This window comes from Sinohyriopsis cumingii, chromosome 15 (assembly GCF_028554795.1).
Source record: "Sinohyriopsis cumingii isolate HCF-2022 chromosome 15, ASM2855479v2, whole genome shotgun sequence".
Lineage (NCBI taxonomy): Eukaryota > Metazoa > Mollusca > Bivalvia > Unionida > Unionidae > Sinohyriopsis > Sinohyriopsis cumingii.
The window spans coordinates 133,832,092-133,851,678 of record NC_142975.1 but is presented as its reverse complement, the minus strand read 5'-3'; the positions used below and the strand labels follow the sequence as shown (position 1 = coordinate 133,851,678).

Genomic DNA, 19,587 nt, shown 5'->3' with positions numbered 1-19,587 from the left:
CAAAACAAACCAAAAACTTGGAACTTACTGAGGGCCACAACTGCTCATTTCTGGCACAATAACACAGAAGTAACTCTGCATATATTGGCACAATCTGAAAGATAATGGAAATGGTTGATACAAAGTTCTGAAAATTACAGAAAAAAACAAATATGACTAAAAATTACAAGTGATATATGGTCCAATCTTGTGTATATGCCCTTTAAAAGAAAAACCACCGTACTCTTCTTGTATTATAAAGTTCATTTCTCTCTCTCTCTCTCTCTCTCTCAACAATCAAGTTGAAAAGGAAATGGATTAGAGAGAGAGAGAGATCCACTTCCTAATTAACCAACTATTATGACAGCAATGTAAAATGTATGTGACTTTGGAATCTAATAATGAAGACCTTCATTCAAGGGCTGAACTTTTTGACCTGGTGAAAATTTTTGTTTTTCTTTTTTTTCTTGTCAGTTTCATTTTGTTTCCTTTTACAGATCTAGTTTCAGAGGTCAATGAACAAATAAAGCTTGTTCTTTTTTAATTTTCTCAAATGTTTGACAATGTAGAAGTTATAACATGTTAAAATTGTTGCTGAGAAATCTATTTTATTTCAAATATTTTGGCAGGTTGCAATTAATACCTATTACTGAAAACCTCACAACTCTTGCTCTATAATTAATAATCCATGAGAAATAATTATGTTACTTTTTGGTAATAACGGCTTTCAGGCGTCTCAGATATACAGCTCCACTCGAGAGAATACCTGACAACCAATGTCTTTATCATACATCTGTACTGGACAAAACAGCCCCCATCCAGTGTTGCAACCTGCTTTTGAGTGTTCATACTGTTGTGTTGTTATTTTCTGCTTCACTTGGTGGTAAAGATCGAAGAGCTCACTTGGAGGTAAAGATCAAAGAGCTCTCTTGGCTTGGTAACACATTGGCATTTATCAGATGATGTTTCATTACCATATATAACCAAAAAATAGTACACTATTGTATCTAGAGAAGACCCAAACTGGCTGTGATAATATTTCTCTATTTGCTGATGTTATGTCTATTTGGCAGGTCGTTGACAGTTGTGCTGATGTTATGTCTATTTGGTAGGTCGTTGACAGTTGTGCTGATGTTATGTCTATTTGGTAGGTCGTTGACAGTTGTGCTGATGTTATGTCTATTTGGTAGGTCGTTGACAGTTGTGCTGATGTTATGTCTATTTGGTAGGTCGTTGACAGTTGTGCTGATGTTATGTCTATTTGGTAGGTCATTGACAGTTGTGCTCAAACTAGCTGAACAAATAAAGGTGTATTAAAATAAGATTTTAAAACAACTGGAGTTGTAAAGAAAGATATTCTAAAATTAAAAGTGCTGTCAGATATTAAAGAAGACATTCTTTATTAAAGCTATTAAAGAAATCAAAGACATAATGTATCTATCCCATACGATTGATCTGCATTCAGTTTGCATGTTAACAGATAGTACAGTAAAGATATACATAAGATTTAGTAGTGAAGCTGGCAAAAATAAAATTTTATGAAGTATGAGTCAGGAGAAAAAACTCTACAAGTCGTTAAATCCATGAATCAAATCGTAATGTTTTCAACAGTATTATTTTTGAAAAAATGTTTTTTACTTATTTCATTTTACATGATGTGAAGAAAAACTAGAGCCCACTGCAGTCAATGATAAACCTCAAAACGAATTTTGTGTCATTTATTACATTTGTTACATGTATTGAGATACTTGTATTTGTCAAATTTATTCTTGCAAGCAATAGTAATTGCTTATAGATGCGTTTACATAAAAATCTGTAAGACATCTGCCTTTCAACAATTTTCAAATGAAAAACAAGTTTTCCATTAGTCTGACTTCATTGCATAAACAGCATTCTCTTCACACTAAAACATGACCAATACAATTGTTCTACATTATGATAATTAGTATTTTACCTTCATTTTACAAACTTTCCTGGGAGTCTAGTATGAGGTAAGTAGTTACTCAACATTGTTATAACAAGAGTACTGGGAATGTCCCACCTCATTTTTAATCTGAGAGCACTAGCAGGCTATGGATGACTCAGATTACTGACCAACTTGGCTCAGTGAGCTTGACCTTTGGTCAAGGCATGCAGTGTTGAAATAATCATACCATGTTTGCAGTGCTGAAATAATCATACTGTGCAGAAACCATTATTTTCTTACCTGACTTAACATGACTGTGACTTTTTGGATACAGAATCTATAGGTTTCAGTATTACACTAAGTGACCAAAAGGTGTAAGCCATCAGGAAAGTTTTGTAATTCTGCAAAACCAGTTGTTTTTTTAAACCCACAATGACCTTTACCTTTAATCTTTGGACCCAAATTAAATAGATCTGTTCCATAATTAAACTGGTCATGCTAGTTTAGTAACTGTAGAAGGTAGTGGACTAGAGTTATTACACTAAAGCTTTTTTTCCTTTTTCAGTCATACTGACCCTGACCATTGACATTTTATCCATAAAATCAACAGGGTTCTTCCTTACCTCAATTGTAAGCAATTCACAAAGTTTGGTAACTGCAGATAGTGAACTCTAATTATTGTACAGAAATAAATTTCTTTGTTTGGCCAGAGTGACAAAGTTTGGAAAATGCGGATGATTGACCAACTGAGTTATTGTGTTGTTGTTGTGGGGTTTAACGCCTTTTTTCAGCACATGCTAAGCTATGCATGGTGGCCAGTATTAATGGTAGAGGAAGAAACCTGGAAAACCCCGGGAAGAACCACTGACCCACGAGAAGCTACTGGCAAGCTTTCTCACATACGCACATTGGCCGAATCCTAGACTCGAACCCACGCAGACAGAGGTGAGATGGCAGTGATCCGTAACGGAGAGCGCTTTAGACCACTCGGCCACTTGGGGCCCCGGAGTTATTGTGTAAAAATGATACTGGTAACAGATGGATGCATGGACATCATTATAATAAAACAAGCTTTGCCATAAGAAATGAGGATTCTCTTCCAGCTATTAATGATTGGTAATGATCAGGTTATAGTTTACAAAGGTATCATTACATTAAAACTCTTGGTTTATACAGATTTAAAATTAGAAAATTCAAGGCCAATTTAAAGACTTTCAAAGACTCATAGTATAAAAGGATCAAGTTCTTAACATTCATAGTGTTATTAATACAGCCTTATGAATCATAAAATGCACATGCCTGGATTAATAATAATATAAAAAATAATAACTGTGTATACAGTCTCATGCATAGTTAGTTTATTAATGATATAACTTTCCTTCACTTAGGAATAAACAGTTTTATTAAAATAATAATTAAAATCACTAAGTTCTCAGTGTCATTAAAAATATTAGCCTCTTTAATAACCTATGGTTATTTAAGACTCGCATTTCATGTATGATGAAAGCTAATTTCTAATGCCAGCTCTGAGTCAAACTGTCTTAATATGTCAATATTCAGAAAAGCATGTAGTATCATATGACCTCTTGATTTATGTTATAATGACAAAGCTAGAAATTAAAATTTGTTAAGTTTTTTTTTGTATTTCATGTTGTGTAGATCTTAAAAGTAAAAGTAAAAATGAAATTATTCAAGAATGTTCATCGATGGAGTCATTTCCTATGCAGATGAACACAAGCCAAGGTGAGGTAACTGGGTCAAGACATCATTGTGTGCCTATTTTAAGCTCCTTCTAAATAGCAGTCAGTATTTTTCGAACATGTATTTTGCACAAAAACTGAAGGATACATTATTTCTGTCATGCCATCAATCTTCTGTTATAAAAGTTCAAGGACTTTCAAATAACTCTCAGGCATATGGAATAATTTTCCAAGTCTTGAAAATATCGCTGTTAACAAGTAGTTTTAAGGTTTTCAAGGAATTGTACAAAACCTGAAAACAATGATTTACACATAACAGAAAGTAGATACAGTTAACGTTTTATTTAAAATCATATATGTTTTGACCTGTCTAGTGGTTAGAGTGTCTGCCTCGAATGCAGGAGGTCGTGGGTTCGATCCCAGGCCGAGTCATACCAAAGACTTACAAAAGTGGTACTAACAGCTGCCTTGTTTGTGCTCAGCATTAAGAGGTTAGTGTTAGGACTGGTCGGTCTGGTGTCAGGATAATGAGACTGGGTGGGACATCATGCTACATGTCTGTGGCATGATGCCCCAATGCGAGACATCACTATAAACTGTCATACTGCAGACATTGTAGCGATATGACTGAAAGATTGTTAAAGCTACGTTAAAAATCCAAATCACACACACATTTTGACCCATGGAATGTTTGCTGTTACTGGTGAATTTTTTTTGTTCCTTCTGTCAGTGAGTGATTCAGTGGTTACTGAATGGGCACAACAGGGTGAAACTTCCTGACAGAATGGTATTGATTATCCTTAAGAAAAGTTTCTGCAGCAGAAACTGAAGGAACCCATTGAAGACTAGGTTGTCAGACAAAAGTTGGAATGCCAGAGGCAACTGATTGGATATTACTCAACTGGTCCAGTTTGAATACAGAATATAGTGCTGAAATTAGATTCTTGAGAGAATAAAAGGGAATAGAATGAAGTAGATGCCCAAGGAGAACAGATGTTTAGCAGATGTTTATCCCACTCACCACAAGACTGGAACGCCTTTCGAGACATTACATTAGGAATATTAGCCTCATGAATCTAGCCCTACTAAAAGACAAAATGTCTTATCAAAATTTAAAATAGAAAAAAGGCAGTAACTCTTGCACATTACCTCCTCTTGGCACCTCCAGGTGTCACTAGGTTTTAGCTGAGTGAGATGCTAATGAGGATGCTCACATAATGGGGTGGTTGGGAGGGTTTTTAAGTAATTTGATAGGCTAAGTATTATCGGAGAAACATAATTTACTTGATAATTTGCTTTCTCCTTTGAATAAATTAAGTCATGAAAATAATAGGAGGAGGGGATGCTAAGCATCCAATCTCTACCAGAATAACTGGAAGGATAACCAGTTCTCCTAATTACATAAGCAAATCAGCCTGGGATCACTTGACCTGTCACACTTATCTATGGTTATGATGTTGAAATGTCCTTACCTACAAAATTTCAGTGGTGAATCTGATGAACCTAACAGGCTGTTTTGATTGATTTTGTTGGGTCTGGTGGCCATCTGTGCTGCTGTCACTGACCTGAACAGATCCAAGGTTTGCCTCTGTGGTGCTAAATCTATGAGACAGAAACTACAGAAGGTTGAATCAGCATGCCAACAGTTTCCACTATATCTCAGATCGAAAAGTTACATTTGAACATGAAGCTGGCAGAGGTGGCTAAAATCTCATAAGCTGTAATCATCATGAGGAGGCTATGGTCTTCTATCATTTCAGAATACACTGAGCGTATCACCCACTTCAGACACAAAGCAAGGGTTTGAGGGGTGATATCCTGTTTCCCAGCTTTCAAAGGAAGGAAATTTGCTTGCATGTGCCAAGACTCATCTCTGTGCATTTCAAGTAGTGCATGAGAGTGTGAACAGGATCTTGCATGGCTGCTGCTGTCTATGGAAGAGAAGCAGTAAACGATGACTCTTTGGTTACCGACGGATTGTAACCTGTTTTTGGCTACAAAGCATGGTTGTGTTAAGAGGACCACCAAACCATCTGATCTGTATTGAAGATAGTTCAAGGTGACAGAAAGGGCACGTAGTTTGCTTACCCTGCATGCAGAGGCAAAAGCTATCAGGGAACATGTCTTTTATGATAGACACTCTAGCAAAGTGTGGGCTAGAGGCTTGAATTTAATTAAATAGAACCATTTTAAAACCCAGGACAAGTTCAATTTTGAAACAAGGCGAGGGATTTTGGTCGATTGAGATAAATATTAGCTAAAAGATCTTTCTCTTGCTCGGTGTTATATTTGCCATGATGCCAGACGATGTGATATCATTGAGTGGTAATTTTGATAGTGATGGGGTACAGCTGTTTCTCCTCAAAGATTCAGAGAAAAAAAGTTGGCCAGTTGAGACTGCTGCACTGAATAAACTGAGCAGTTGCAAGAACTCTCTCAATGTTGGAAACAGACTCAATGAATTTCACGATTCTGGTTACAAGAACATGAGGAAACCACACCAGATTCCGGTTGGTTAAGAACTCCATATCCAGATGGACAAAGTTCTTGGATAGATGGAGGCCTCACTTTTCTCAGTTCAATAAAAGGTCAAGACAATCAAAAAGAGAAAGGAGATCATTTCTGCCTTGGAGTAGGGTAGAACTTACCATGTGTTTCTGGATGATGTCTTCCAGTTATGCTGCCATCATTAAAGATGACACTGACTGGAACAAGGAGACGATGCAACCGATTATCTGGGTAAAAGCACAGGGACTGATGTTGAGGCCAACAGGAAGAATGGTGAATTGATAAATGGTGTCATGGTAAGTGAAACGGAGAAACTTGCAGGATACAGGATGGATAGAGACATGAAAGAACGTGTCAGGTCGAGACTGATAGCATACTTGCTCTTCCTAATGGAGAGGTGGACTCACCTTGCTGTCTCCATCTTGAACTTTGGAGGTGCAATGAATTGGTTGAAATGACTCAAGTCGATGACAGGCCTCAGCTTGCCATTTGCTTTCTGAATTAGAAACAACTGTGAATAATATCTTGGGGATTGTGGCTTTTGCACAATTTCCACTGCCAGTTTTGAGATGAGGCCATATCTCATTTTGAAGGAAGGCATCCTTCTCCCTATGGACTTCCATAAAGAGGGAGAGAGGAAGGGGTTGGATGAACAAAATCCAAAGCCCCTCCAAAATGACCTGGATCACCTAACAAAATTGAGGGAAGAGCGAGATCCAGTGAGCCCAAAAACGCAGGAGTTGGTCAACTATGGGTAGCCTGCATGCGGGTGGTGACAAGGGTATGTCAGTGCTTATGGTTTTGAAGTTTTTAGGAAGAGAAGTCTTTTTCTTCTTGCCACTGTAGGATCACCTCCTGAGTTGGTCAGGCTTTGGTCTCCTGTCATTGGGTTGGAATTAATATATAGGTGTATATCGTACAACTTGGAAGTTTGAAGGTAGAGAAAGTCTGTTTCTTCCCACCACTGTACGATCACTTCCTGTGTTGGTTAGGCTGTGGTCTTCTGTCATTGGGTTTGGATTAATATAGGTGTATATCTGACAGAGGAAATCCCTTGTCTCAGGGCTGCTGAGCATTCCTTCACACTGGAGGGGGTTGAGAGGGTCCAAACACTTGTGTGGGAGTATAAGTGAGTTTGAGGTTCAGTTCTTGAGTTTCCTGCCTCTGAACCTCTTCGATTCGTCTTCCAAAAAGCAATGAAGATCCAAACAGGGTTGTCTGTAAAGCAAAAGTGTGGTACAGCAAGCGATGTTGACTGCAGATATGAGTCCCTTCAGATTAAGTCTCAACTGGCGATAAATGTCAAGGCATTGGCCATAGTATGGTGAGATGCTTGGTAAAGACCCAAGTGATCCTGGTTGTCATGTCCCAGGCCTGGCTATTGTCGGATTGTCTGGTGAGCTGGAAGATTGCCAATGAGGCCAAATCTAAAATAGAGGATGTTGCCATGATGTCCTAGACCAGCTTAAGCATGGCATGGAATACGTTCTTGTTCACTTTGTAGTACAATGAGCCAACTGGTGGATGGTTGCCCAATTCTTGTCAAGAAAAGGTCTGTACTGAAGGCATTGGAGTGTGTCTGATACTAGCAAGAGGAGGAAGTTGCTGGAACCTGGCTTTCTGAAAAGATAGATGTCTTATTGAAATTTCCAGTATAATAGTGATAAGATGCCGATGGGAGGTTACATGGATGGATTTATCATGAAGAGCCCCATATGAACTATTTAGATGGACCATTTCAACCATGCTGGGAAGGCTGGTGATGTTGGGATGGCCAGTGATGGCTGGTAATGGGGTAAGGTAGTGTTAAGAGAAGGAATAAATGAATCCAGCATGAACCCCATGCACACTGACTAGCAGGCTTAAAGACCATGCTCAGACACACTGGCAGACCTATGCCCACTGGGTGCCCTAAAATTTAGGAATCAGCATCACCTAAAATGGTTGTCTTCCTTGATTTATTCTGTATTTCCTTCCATCCAATGTCTAGTGAACTATTGCTTTGAACATGAATTTCATGCACTTAGTAAACATTTCTCCTGAAATGACACAAGATGAAAAAACAAAGCATGGATTAGCAAATTAGTGTGCGACTATCTAGCTAAAACAGTAGCATAGACTACCTCTGACCACATATTATAGATGCTGCACATCAACGATGGTGTATACTTAATATACATACCTGTCAACTTTCATGCCAGCAGATAAAAACTTCTGATTTTGGGGGTCCTACCATGCCTAACTCCCAATTGCATAACATCTCCAGATTTTTGCAAAGAACTCCCAAATGTTAAATTATGACTGTTGATTATCATTTCTCCTAAAATAATTATGCATAAATACATATATTGTATGCAATCTACAGAAACCTTGTTCTATTTTGTCACCTGTGACTATTGTTGTTATGAAATAATTCTTCAGTAAATAGAAAGTCAAGTTTAAACATATTCATGTGAATTTATGATTTTTTTAATATCCCCACAACAATACTAAAATGAGAAAATAAACCAACCACTGCAATAAAAGTTTGAGCAATTTGTCTGAATCCCAAGAATAATCACTGTGAATGCTGTAGCATCTCCATTCCCATGAAAGAAACTCAGCATTATTATAACATATGTACCAATGTTAATTACCATAATTAAATTAAAAGAAGGAATGAAAATTTTTTTTCTTCAAAAACCTACAGAATATGTGCCCCATAAAACTAATTCATAAATATGTTATTTAATAAACAGTGTCAAATGCCTTATGAGTTGACAATGTGGAAATAAGGTGGGACATAAAATGTGTGAAAAATAGTTGCCACAAGCATACACTTATGACTGTATATTTAGGTACCATTTGTTATAACAATATACGGCATCATTTATTTGCCAATCAATTGATGTTGCTTACATAGCATGTCAGAGGGCCAGTCCTTTTCCTAAGACAATTGCAAGGATAAGAATTAACTGTCAATTACTGACTCTGGCTTTCTTGTTTGTTTACTTAAGAGTAACCTTAAACAACTGTGCAGTTTGGCCACAACTACCAGAATATTAAAAGAGGGCATGTCCTGGGAAAAAATAAGACACATCACAGGAAGAAATGGTGTGTCCTTTGAGAATTTCATGCATATTGGACCCAAAAGATTGGTCAATGCTGAGTGAGAACAGGTTTTAAAAATGCTGTGAAAAACATTCTATTTGTAGGTCCCAATCTCGTTATTTTTTATAATTAATCTCCCTACTTGGCTTTTGAAAGGTGTGAGTAAGAACAATACAAGAGTCAAGGAAAGCTTCCATGCTTGCATTATAGCATTTAGATGACATTCTCCTAAAATGACACAAAAACAAAAAATAAATTAAAGAAGAAACTAGTAATGTATTTGAAATTACTAAGTCACTAAAACACTGTCATAACTTACAGAAGTGAAGATGTTGTATCACAAACCTATAACCTTGTTATGATCTTATGCACATGGCTTAGTTAAATTATTAAACTACAATTCAATCGAAAGGCATGAAATATGAATAAACTAAGCATAAAAATCAAGCAGAACTTAGAAATTCACTCATAAGAGCTCCATAATAGAGTAAACGAGCAAAGTCAAAGACACACTAAATCATAATGACTTTTGTTTACGGTCAATGATAGCGTGGTGGTATGGGGGGGGTCTTAAAAGACAAAGTCCTGAAAGGTGACAAAATCACTCAAAATTGGCAGAAATTGTAAAATAATGCATACAACCTGTAGTAGATGAATAGATCCACAAAATAAATTGAAAATGAACATTGAATGGGCCTATAGGAACACAAAATTTGCTAGATTATTGGAGTAAGAACTGTATGATGTCTGCTCTGTACAGCAGAAAGCTAAAACCTAGCAACACCTGGTGGTCCAATGGGGAGGTAATGGGCACGATTTATTGTTCTTTGTCATTTTGAGGCACGATAAGACCATTTTCATCTTCTGATAGGGCTGTATTCATGTGATAGTAGGCAAATATTTCTAACATAATGTGATTGGGGAACATATTCGAAGGAGGAATCGTATATGTAATCGTCTCTGGGATGGCATTCAAATAACTTGACTGAAATCTTCTCTTTGATAGTATTATTGTTCCTGACATAAATTAAAGTTCTATAAGCAGACCACCCTGATCTGTGTGTAAAAGATATGAAAAAAATTCTCCATATTAAAAATAGCATGTTGAACAAAATGTAATTTAGTGTTGTATGTTATACAATCAAAAAATAAATGCATACTAATGGAACAAGTTGTGTGAGCCCTAGTAACCAAATAACCTGAAAGTGCAGAGTCTCCAACTCAATATTACTGCACCAGCTCACATACCCCTGTCACTCCAGTTTCAATCCCAGGAAATGATACAGAGGTGTTATGTCTAAAAAACTTGCCTTCCCTCTGATGGCAAAGTGGTTTCCTCTGGATACTTTGATTTAATCCACCTTACAAAGATTCTTGACTCCTCACCACATGTGGGGAAAGGTGGAGGGTTGTTAATATAAAAATCCTCACGACTGACATTATGGAATGTCGGATTGATCACTCTACCTCAACATCTGAGGTGCTCCACTAAATTAAGTGAGGGATTTACCAGACAAAATACATATATAATTGTATAGTTCATTAAAATGGCCCTTCTCACTCAGTGCAATTTTTTCAATTGTTAGGTAAATCAATTCTTAAAGTAAAAATTACATTAGCCTAAAATATTATATTTACCTCTCTGTGTTTGGCCATTTTCTTGAGCACAAAATGCACACCATTACGTGATTTTCTGAAATTGGAGAGAAAAGAATCTCAAACATCATGATGCAAAGAAAACCAAACCTCAAACCGCACAATTATGTCCAGTAAAATGCACAAAACTAGCAAAATCTTTTATTTTCAAATAGGTATAGATTTTAAAAGGACATTAAGTGACTCTGCTATTATGTACAATGGAACAAAAATTTACCTGTTTAATATATTGTTACAAGTTACTGAATGTACAATGGAATAACATGTCAGTCCTGCCCCCCCCCTCCATTATTGGAAATATTAGATTAGTTCAAATGTGACTAGAAATGGGGTTGGTGGTTCCATGTTTGGAAAAAAAGTTGTGGGTCAGCTTATACGTAAGTCATGCACTTTTAGTGTTAAACCTATTCAGTTGGGGGGGGGGCAGTTTATACACGAGGTTGCATTATATCTGCAAATAAATCTGTATCTGTGGATTCATTATTTAATGGTAGGTCATTTACATAGATAAGAAAGAGGAGGGCCTAAAACTGAGCCTGAAGGGAACCCTTGAATGAACAGATGTGAGTTTGCGAGCTAATATTGCCAATGCTTGTTTTGACCTTTGTCTTATGTATGACCTCAACCAGCTTAAAGAAAAATTGTCAAACCTGTAACGGTTGAACTTCTGCAGCAGAATTTCATGATCAACAAGATGAAAGGCTTTCTTGAAGTCATGGAAAACAATTCCAGTCATGATCCATTTCTTTTAGACAAAGATCTGTTAATTTCGTTCTGTTTAGCATGAGTCATACTTTCTAAATCCTGATTGTGCTTTATGAAATAGTAAGTTTTAAAAAAAGTAAAGACCTGCATGGCTATTTGCTTTTCAATAATTTGGATAATAAAGGTAGAATGGATATTGGTCTGTAATTCTCTGGATCCTTCTTTTCTCCTTTCCTAAAGTTAGGTGAAAACCTTTGCACATTTCAAGGTTTCTGGAAAATTAACACTCATTATAAGATTTTGATCTGTGTTAATGACTTTGTTATTACTGGTACAGAAATTTTAAAAATGTGTGGACCAATACCATCCAAACTAGAGGATTTATTAATACTCAACTTATTGAGCATATCAAAAAACATCAGCTTCACTAACATTAGCTATTGAAAAATAATTATCATCAGGAATTTTAGCTCTTATAAATAATAGAAGAGCATCAAGTTCAATTGGGCTGATAGTCTGGTTCTGAATACTCTTACTGGAGATGCTTATGAAGAAATTGTTGAACATTTCAACAATGTCATGTAGAGATGTTGCTTTATCATCATTTTGTTTACATCTGGGGTGGGTGAGTGGGTTCAGTCAGCTCTATTAGATGCTTCCACAATGTTTTGGTACTCTTACTTTCATCCATTGCCTGCTTATAGTAGTCTTCTTTTGCCTTATCTATCAGGTGCTAAGCTTTATTCCTCTTTCTAAAGTTGTCTTTTGTCTCTTAGGTGCTGAGCTTCATTGATTCAGGGGTAATCCACTTGGGTGTGATTTGGTGTTTAAACCTTTTTTGTTTTAATTGGGGCATGCTAGTCTAAGGCTGCATTTAAAGTCTGATACCATTTATCTAAGGCAGTGTTGACATCAGCTATAATGCAGCCTGAGTGGAAGGGTTTGCAAATTAAATCATTTAGGAACGTTTGCTCATCAAACTGTTTAAAGTTCATGTATCATATTTCAATGTGTTGAACATTTTTAGATGATTTGGGAACATGTCTAGCTATACAGACTGGATAGTTTCTAAGTCACTAAGTGCATATACTGGCACATCAATTTCACTTATGTTGCTAGGTTTATTAGTAAACATCATCAATGGTAGTAGCACTTTTATGTTACTTTAGTTGGGGTGTTCATTATTTGGGTCAAGTTTTAAGTTTCAATATTACTTATCCAAGTTAATGGTGGAGTTTTCATGTAGTCAATTATAAAATCCCCTAATATGATACTTTCTAAATCTTCCTTTAGTAAGGCTTTCTGAATTGGCACCTCAAATATATCAATCCAATCAGCTATATACATCCATGGAACTATAGATTTTCACCCAAGAATTTCTTGATTGTTGGAATTTTGTTTGAGTCATCTGTGATTGTAATAAACTGCATATTATGTTGGATTTTAAGAAAGCTTGGGACTGAAAAGGATTTTTGTTGTTGTTTTTGTAGGGTTTAACACCATTTTTCAGCACAAGTATTATTGGTGGAGGAAGAACCTAGGAAACCCCCCGAAAGAACCACTGACACATGAGAAGCTACTGGCAAGCTTTCTCACGTACATGTACCAACATAGGCCGAACCCGCGACTCGAACCCACGCAGACAGAGGTGAGATGGCAGTGATCCGTAATGGTGAGTGCTTTAGACCACTCGGCCACTTGGGGCCCTGACTGAAAGGAAGAGTCAGCCATATTTGATTCTGGTGTTACACAATCCTGGCAGCTGAGTCCATTTAAAATGAATATTTCTGTTTAATACTGAGTGTCTATATTCTTTTTATCATTTAAGAGACCCTCTTAGGTAAATATTGAAAATAAATTTGATGAATCTGATTTGAAAAATGAGTAGATCCACTGAGAAAGTGAAGTTGTGGTCATGTTTGTCTTACTATTTTTTGTTTGAATAAGTCTGTTCTTATATCCACAGAATGAGCCTACTAAGTATCTGTGACGCTTCATGCACAACCTAAATTAGTTGCTGGTAGCACTTAGACCTACATGTAGGATATTTTCTTCAGTGCAGTTGCATTCCCGAATATTTAAGGAGCAGGTTATAAGTCTCATACCGTGGTAGCCATTTTTTAAATTATTAATCAGGATATCATCCTTCTGTGACCTGGACCAAGATAAGGGCAGGGTATTGAGCGATAATAGCAGGTTAAGTATTAAAGTCACTTTTATCAACACTCCCCAAGCTACCTTTTAATAGCAGTAGCACATCAGTTGCTATTATTGGGTTGCTGAATTCGATCACCCAGCAGGAGGCTGGTAGCCAAAAATAAGCTGTCACACTGAACCTACGAATGCTTTTAGTAGATTGCTCTACTGCAGACAGGAGGATGACTTGACAACTTACTGGGTTGATATAACTGGGCAAAACGCATAAATGCTATCACTCTTGTGCAACAATGAAAGGTACGATGACACGTAAGTGGAGTGAGACTGACAGAAAGTGGCTTTCATGATAGTATCCAAAGAAGATGGATCTGAAAGGCTCAAGATGCAGAAATAGCCTTGACCTCAAGGGCTTTGAAATGCTATGAAAGAGAACTATATTAATAGTGTACACAATCCACCTGATGGTAGCAGCTGCTGGATTATGAGAGATACATTTTAAGAGGGACAAAATGAGAGTTATGACTCTTTCTTTATCTTTTGATTTAGAGTCAGAAACATGAAGCCACAACTGGGTAAAAGAGTCTATCTTGATTAAGCACAACAGAAATATAACTGAGACTGCAATTTCATTTGGAACAGGAGCTACCAAAGGTAGCTTATTCTTGGTCACAAACCAAGGCTGGCACAGAAAAAAGACAGAATCATAGCTATGACTGAACTTACAAAAAAAATTCCACTGACAGAATATAAACTTCACTCCTCGTTTATACTAGGATTCGAGAAGGAAGACTGTTTTAAGGGAAAGGTTCACTGAAAGGGTAAGATTTATAAGTAGGTTTAGATGATAAAATAATAAACTTGGCATTAAAAAGAGTGTGAAATCAGTCTCTGTAACTCAAAGTACCAAATAAGTCCTGAAAGATTGTGTCTGACCCTATAGTGGAGTCAATACAGAACAGTTAAGAGTGTTGGAAGTTCATGCTCTGTAGCCCTTTATGGTGGATAAAGAACAATCCTTTTCCTCAAAGAGGAAAAGAAGAAAATCTGCAGCTGCAGTTAAAGCTGAGCAAATATGATTAATGCATTTCCTTTTCTACCAATTACTGAAAATTCTCCACTTGCCTCCAAGCCTGAGCGATGCACAAAGAAACAATGCTTAAAAACTGGTCCTGGAGGACAAATCATTTGATATGAACCAGGCATGAAGGTGCACAAGGGCCCTCAGTACTTATTGGTAATTCCTTGGGATTATCAACCCATGATTGCTGGGTCCACAGGGAACTCTCAGGTTGAAACATGACTTGAATGTTCTGAGTCTGAAGAACCTGAGAGATTATTCTGAGAGTGAATGCATTAGCACTCATTCGATCCCACCTAAGACTGAAATCATCTACTGCCCACGCTCTCTTGTCTGGTACTGAAGAGACATAAAAAGGGAGAAAAAAGAGGAAGCCTGTTGTTCAGCCTCCTTGTGAACAAGTCAACCAGTGGCCTATCTCAGAGATCAAAGCTGAAATGCATCTATGGCTCAGGCTTCTGGGTCTGGGACTGGGGAGATGAAGGTGGGCAGTTTGTGATTCCACCTTGTCACAGTAAAGTTTATAATTGTACACCCACTAAAGTGCATAAATCCAATGAAAAACCGTCCAATGTATGAACCATTGTGTAAAGGGTCTGTCCATTTCTCGACAGTGAGTTGGGAAGGACACTGAATCTGCCAGGGATATGCCAATCTGGACTGTTAACTTCTGCTAGGAGCACAAGCACAAAAAGTCCCAAACCAGAATGCATAGGTTGGCTTATTTGGTACCTATTTAGATGGCATGCCACCATCACAGAGTTTACTGACATCATGAGAATTGCCTTTCCATGAAGCTGATCCTTCTAGGAATGAAATGTGTTTATTATGGCATTTATTTCTAGATGGTTGATGTAAAGAGGTAACTTCAGTGACCCCACTTCTAACTGACTGGTGCAGTTTTGCAAGAAGTGGGCTCCCCAACTTTATCATCTGGCATTTGTGCAAATTATTACTTTCAGTAGGGGATTTTACTGAGGAATTCCAGCTATGCACCCTTCTTTGTAGTGCCATCACCACAGGAGTGATAATATTTCAGCCAGGATTATAATTCATTAATCGAGTCAACTGGAAAAAGTGCCAGCTTGGCCATCTACAAAAGGTACAGAAAAGGCAGCCATCAATAATTACAATTGCTGCTGCATTGCACAAACTGAGGATTTGCTTAAGTCCTCTCTCTGAAATTCACCCCCTTTAGAAATCTACTTTGAAAGTTTGATAATCCATACCAAGTATACATGACAGAGGTAAGCAAGTGTGAGGCCGGTCAAAGACTCCATGCCTAGGTGGTCAAAATGCTTGGAAGGGTTGAGATTTTACTTGCTTCAATTCACTAGAAACTCTGACTAAAAAGGAATGATGACTGTTCTTCTCTTTATCAAAGTTAAACTTACCATGTTTTTAGAGGACGAAATTGAGGAATGTTTCAGTTGTTATTAATGTGGTCGAATGACAGAGTGATCACAGAACTGATGATGAATTCCATGGTCTGATAGAGACAATTGGAATAAGATAAAAATGATATACTGTTCCTTGGAATCTGAACTTGCACTTAGCTGGGTGGTTAGGGACCTGAAAATATGCATAATTTAGTTCTAGACTGTTTTCTAGAATGACTTCAAATATGCCCCTCTTCACTGCTTACCTTTCCATCTCCATTTGAATATTGGCATGGCTGTGTACCTATATAGCTGGCTGAGTTCAATGACTGACCTGAGTTTTCTATTTACTTTGGGTGCTTGACACAGTCTTGAGTAAAATCTAGAGTCTGGCTTGTAAACTCTTCCACTGCCCACCTGTTGAGTAATGACCAGATCTAATACTGCAAAAGTCCCAGCTTTTCCAGATTGAATGGTATATCAGTAACAGAGGGGGAAGATGAAAGGGGAAGGGGCTGGATAAACAAAATCTGATCCCCCTCTGAAACAACTTGGATACCCCCATTTTGTTTTTTGGAAACAGTTCTGACTGAGTCTGGTGCACACTGGCAGACTTTTTGTGGATGGCTGGTGTGGTATGTTAGCAATGGTTGTTAGAAACTTGCTCCATATTCCCTTTATTGAACTGCCCATGAGAAAGGTACCTATTGCTACCTGAAATCTGGCTGAGGTTAAAGCTTTTGCAGTTGTGCAGTGTTATGCCTTTAATTGTATTTTGCCACTGATCATCTCTCAATTGCTGCTGCAAAGAATCAGACTGAACAGTAGTGCAAGTGGCAAGGCAAACTGGAGAGCCAGTATTTGTGCTGCCTGCTTCCATACTTTCTCTCATCGGTCACATAACAGTACTGAAGAGTGCACCAGTGAAACTCAGAGCCAAGAAATGATGTGCCTTCGGTGCAGTCCTAGTCAGGCTTCTCCTTGTACTAGATTTAAATTTGTCCAAGTTGCCAGGGCATTAGCCACTGCATGATAGATTTCACAACCGTAAACATCCATATCATGAATTTCCATGCATGATTACATCCTCTATTGATGCCAAATCTATCATGACAGAAGCCAGATTTCCCACCAGCTTGGAGATGGCATGGGAAACATTCAAATCCACCTTACAAACCAGTCGGGTTGTCATGTTAACTGCCAAGATCTTTTCCCTTGGTAGGAATCCTGGTGATACATGTTAATTGTATATGATATCAGTATCACAAGAATGATGCTGGTAGCTGGTTTCAGAAGAGAAAGTATTGGAATTACCTGGATCTTATCTGACAGGCAGGCAGTTATTTCCTTTATCTTGGCCCACTTGCTCCATACAGGAGCAGGCACTTTGAAATGGGCAAAACACTGTAAATTTGCTCAATGGCCTCTTTGAATCTGAACTCTGTTTATGTACCACTGTAGGGTCTGAGTGAGACAAGGTTGTGAGGTCATCTCCACACTCACTGTGGGGACTGTCAGAATCAGGCAAATAAAAAACTAAGAAGCACCAATGACACTGTGTTTGAGTACAAGGTTAGAAGAACAAAGTCCACAATTTTTAAAAAAAATTCACAAAAATAAAATAAAATAATGAGTACAACATGGGATAAATACCTTTCTACACAATACTATACTGACTTCTCATTAGCTGGGTAGAAACAACAAAGAATGTTTTGGACTTCAGAGGTTGAGCAGTATGATGTTGACCATACCGAGCAAAAGCCTATACTGGTACACATTTGGTTGACAAGTAGCCACCTAACAGTGACAAGGTAATGGGTAAAAGTTATTTCCTTTGTCTGGTTAGACTGGAAACATTTATTCACGATGCATTTATTAAGAAAGAACATTTAGTAGCGGTTTTCTTTGATTTAGAAAAGGCTTATGACACGACATGGAAATACGGGATACTAAATGACCTGCACGATCTAGGTCTAAAAGGCCGTCTGCCCTATTTCATATCAAACTTTCTCTCAGACAGAGAATTCAAAGTACGAGTGGGCTCTACCCTCTCAGATCTTCACGAGCAAGAGATGGGTGTGCCCCAGGGCAGGATTTTATCTGTGACGCTCTTTAACATCAAAATTAATTGCATCACCAAGTGTTTGACTCCTGGTGTGGATTGCTCGCTATATGTTGATGATTTTCTCATATGTTATCGATCGAAGCACATGCATACAATTGAAAGACAACTTCAGCAAAATATAAACAAGATTCAAAATTGGGCCAATGCAAACGGTTTCAAATTCTCGAAATCAAAAACAGTATGCATGCATTTCTGTCAGTTACGAAGACATCATGATGAACCGAACCTCATGATGGATGGAACACCTATTCCAGTTGTTGAGGAAACAAAATTTTTAGGTATAATCTTTGACAGAAAACTGACCTTTATACCACACCTAAAGAAGTTAAAAGCTAAATGCTTAAAAGCACTTAACCTACTTAAAGTAGTAGCGCACAATGACTGTGGTGCTGATAGAAAAGTCATCCTAAATTTATACAGAACGTTTATTCGCTCCAAACTGGACTATGGTTGCGTTGTGTGTGGTTCAGCCAGAAAATCGTATCTTAAAATGCTTGATCCAATTCATCATCAGGGAATAAGACTGGCTCTGGGAGCATTTAAAACATCCCCGTGTGAAAGCCTGCTAGTTGAAGCGAACGAACCACCGTTATTGCATCGTAGAGAAAAGCTTTCCGCACAGTATGCTCTCAAATTAAAATCAAACCCTCAGAATCCTGCTTTTTCGGCTGTTTTTCAACCCAAATACAAAACCTTATACGAAAATAAACCAAACGCCATACCTTCCTTTGGCATTAGAATATCATCCAGCCTTGACAGTACAAAAATTGATCTTTCTAAAATTCACAAAACGTACATCTCCGAAACACCACCCTGGCTACTTAAACAACCAAAAGTACTTTTTACGCTACACGATGGAAAAAAATCTGAGACAAACCCTTCCGTCTTCCACAACTGTTATCAAGAACTCCTCACCGAATTTAAAAACTACACAAGAATTTATACCGACGGATCAAAGGATGAGGAAAAGGCTGCTGCAGCCTTCGTCTTTGGAAATCACACAACGCAAGTTCACTTATCAAATGGAACATCAATTTTTTCAGCCGAAATCAGAGCAATAGACCTTGCTCTGCAACATATGGTATCACGGTACCAATTGTTTTTCCATATACCTCAATGCTAATGTTTTGTGAAATAAATATACTTTCTGTCCTACTTGGGCATGCATGTCACACACTGTCATATAGAACAATGCTAGATTGTCAATTTGACAATGACATAACCAGGTACTCCATTGCATTTAAGAGAGATAACTCTACTGGAACTAGACAGGGGTAAGAGTTATCTAGTCACAACAAGCACAT

General features: G+C 37.7%; 1 protein-coding gene across 1 annotated transcript in view; it reads right to left on the bottom strand.

The window, feature by feature from the left end:
* Positions 1–19,587, bottom strand: part of LOC149782811 (Fanconi anemia group A protein-like) — a 293,000-nt gene that overhangs the window by 31,577 nt on the left and 241,836 nt on the right. The window contains exons 35-36 of the mRNA XM_089934328.1: positions 10,822–10,876; positions 29–94 (exon numbers count right to left, since the gene is read on the bottom strand). Of these exons, the coding sequence (XP_089790454.1) occupies positions 29–94; positions 10,822–10,876 (121 nt within the window). The remainder of the gene's footprint in view (positions 1–28; positions 95–10,821; positions 10,877–19,587) is intronic.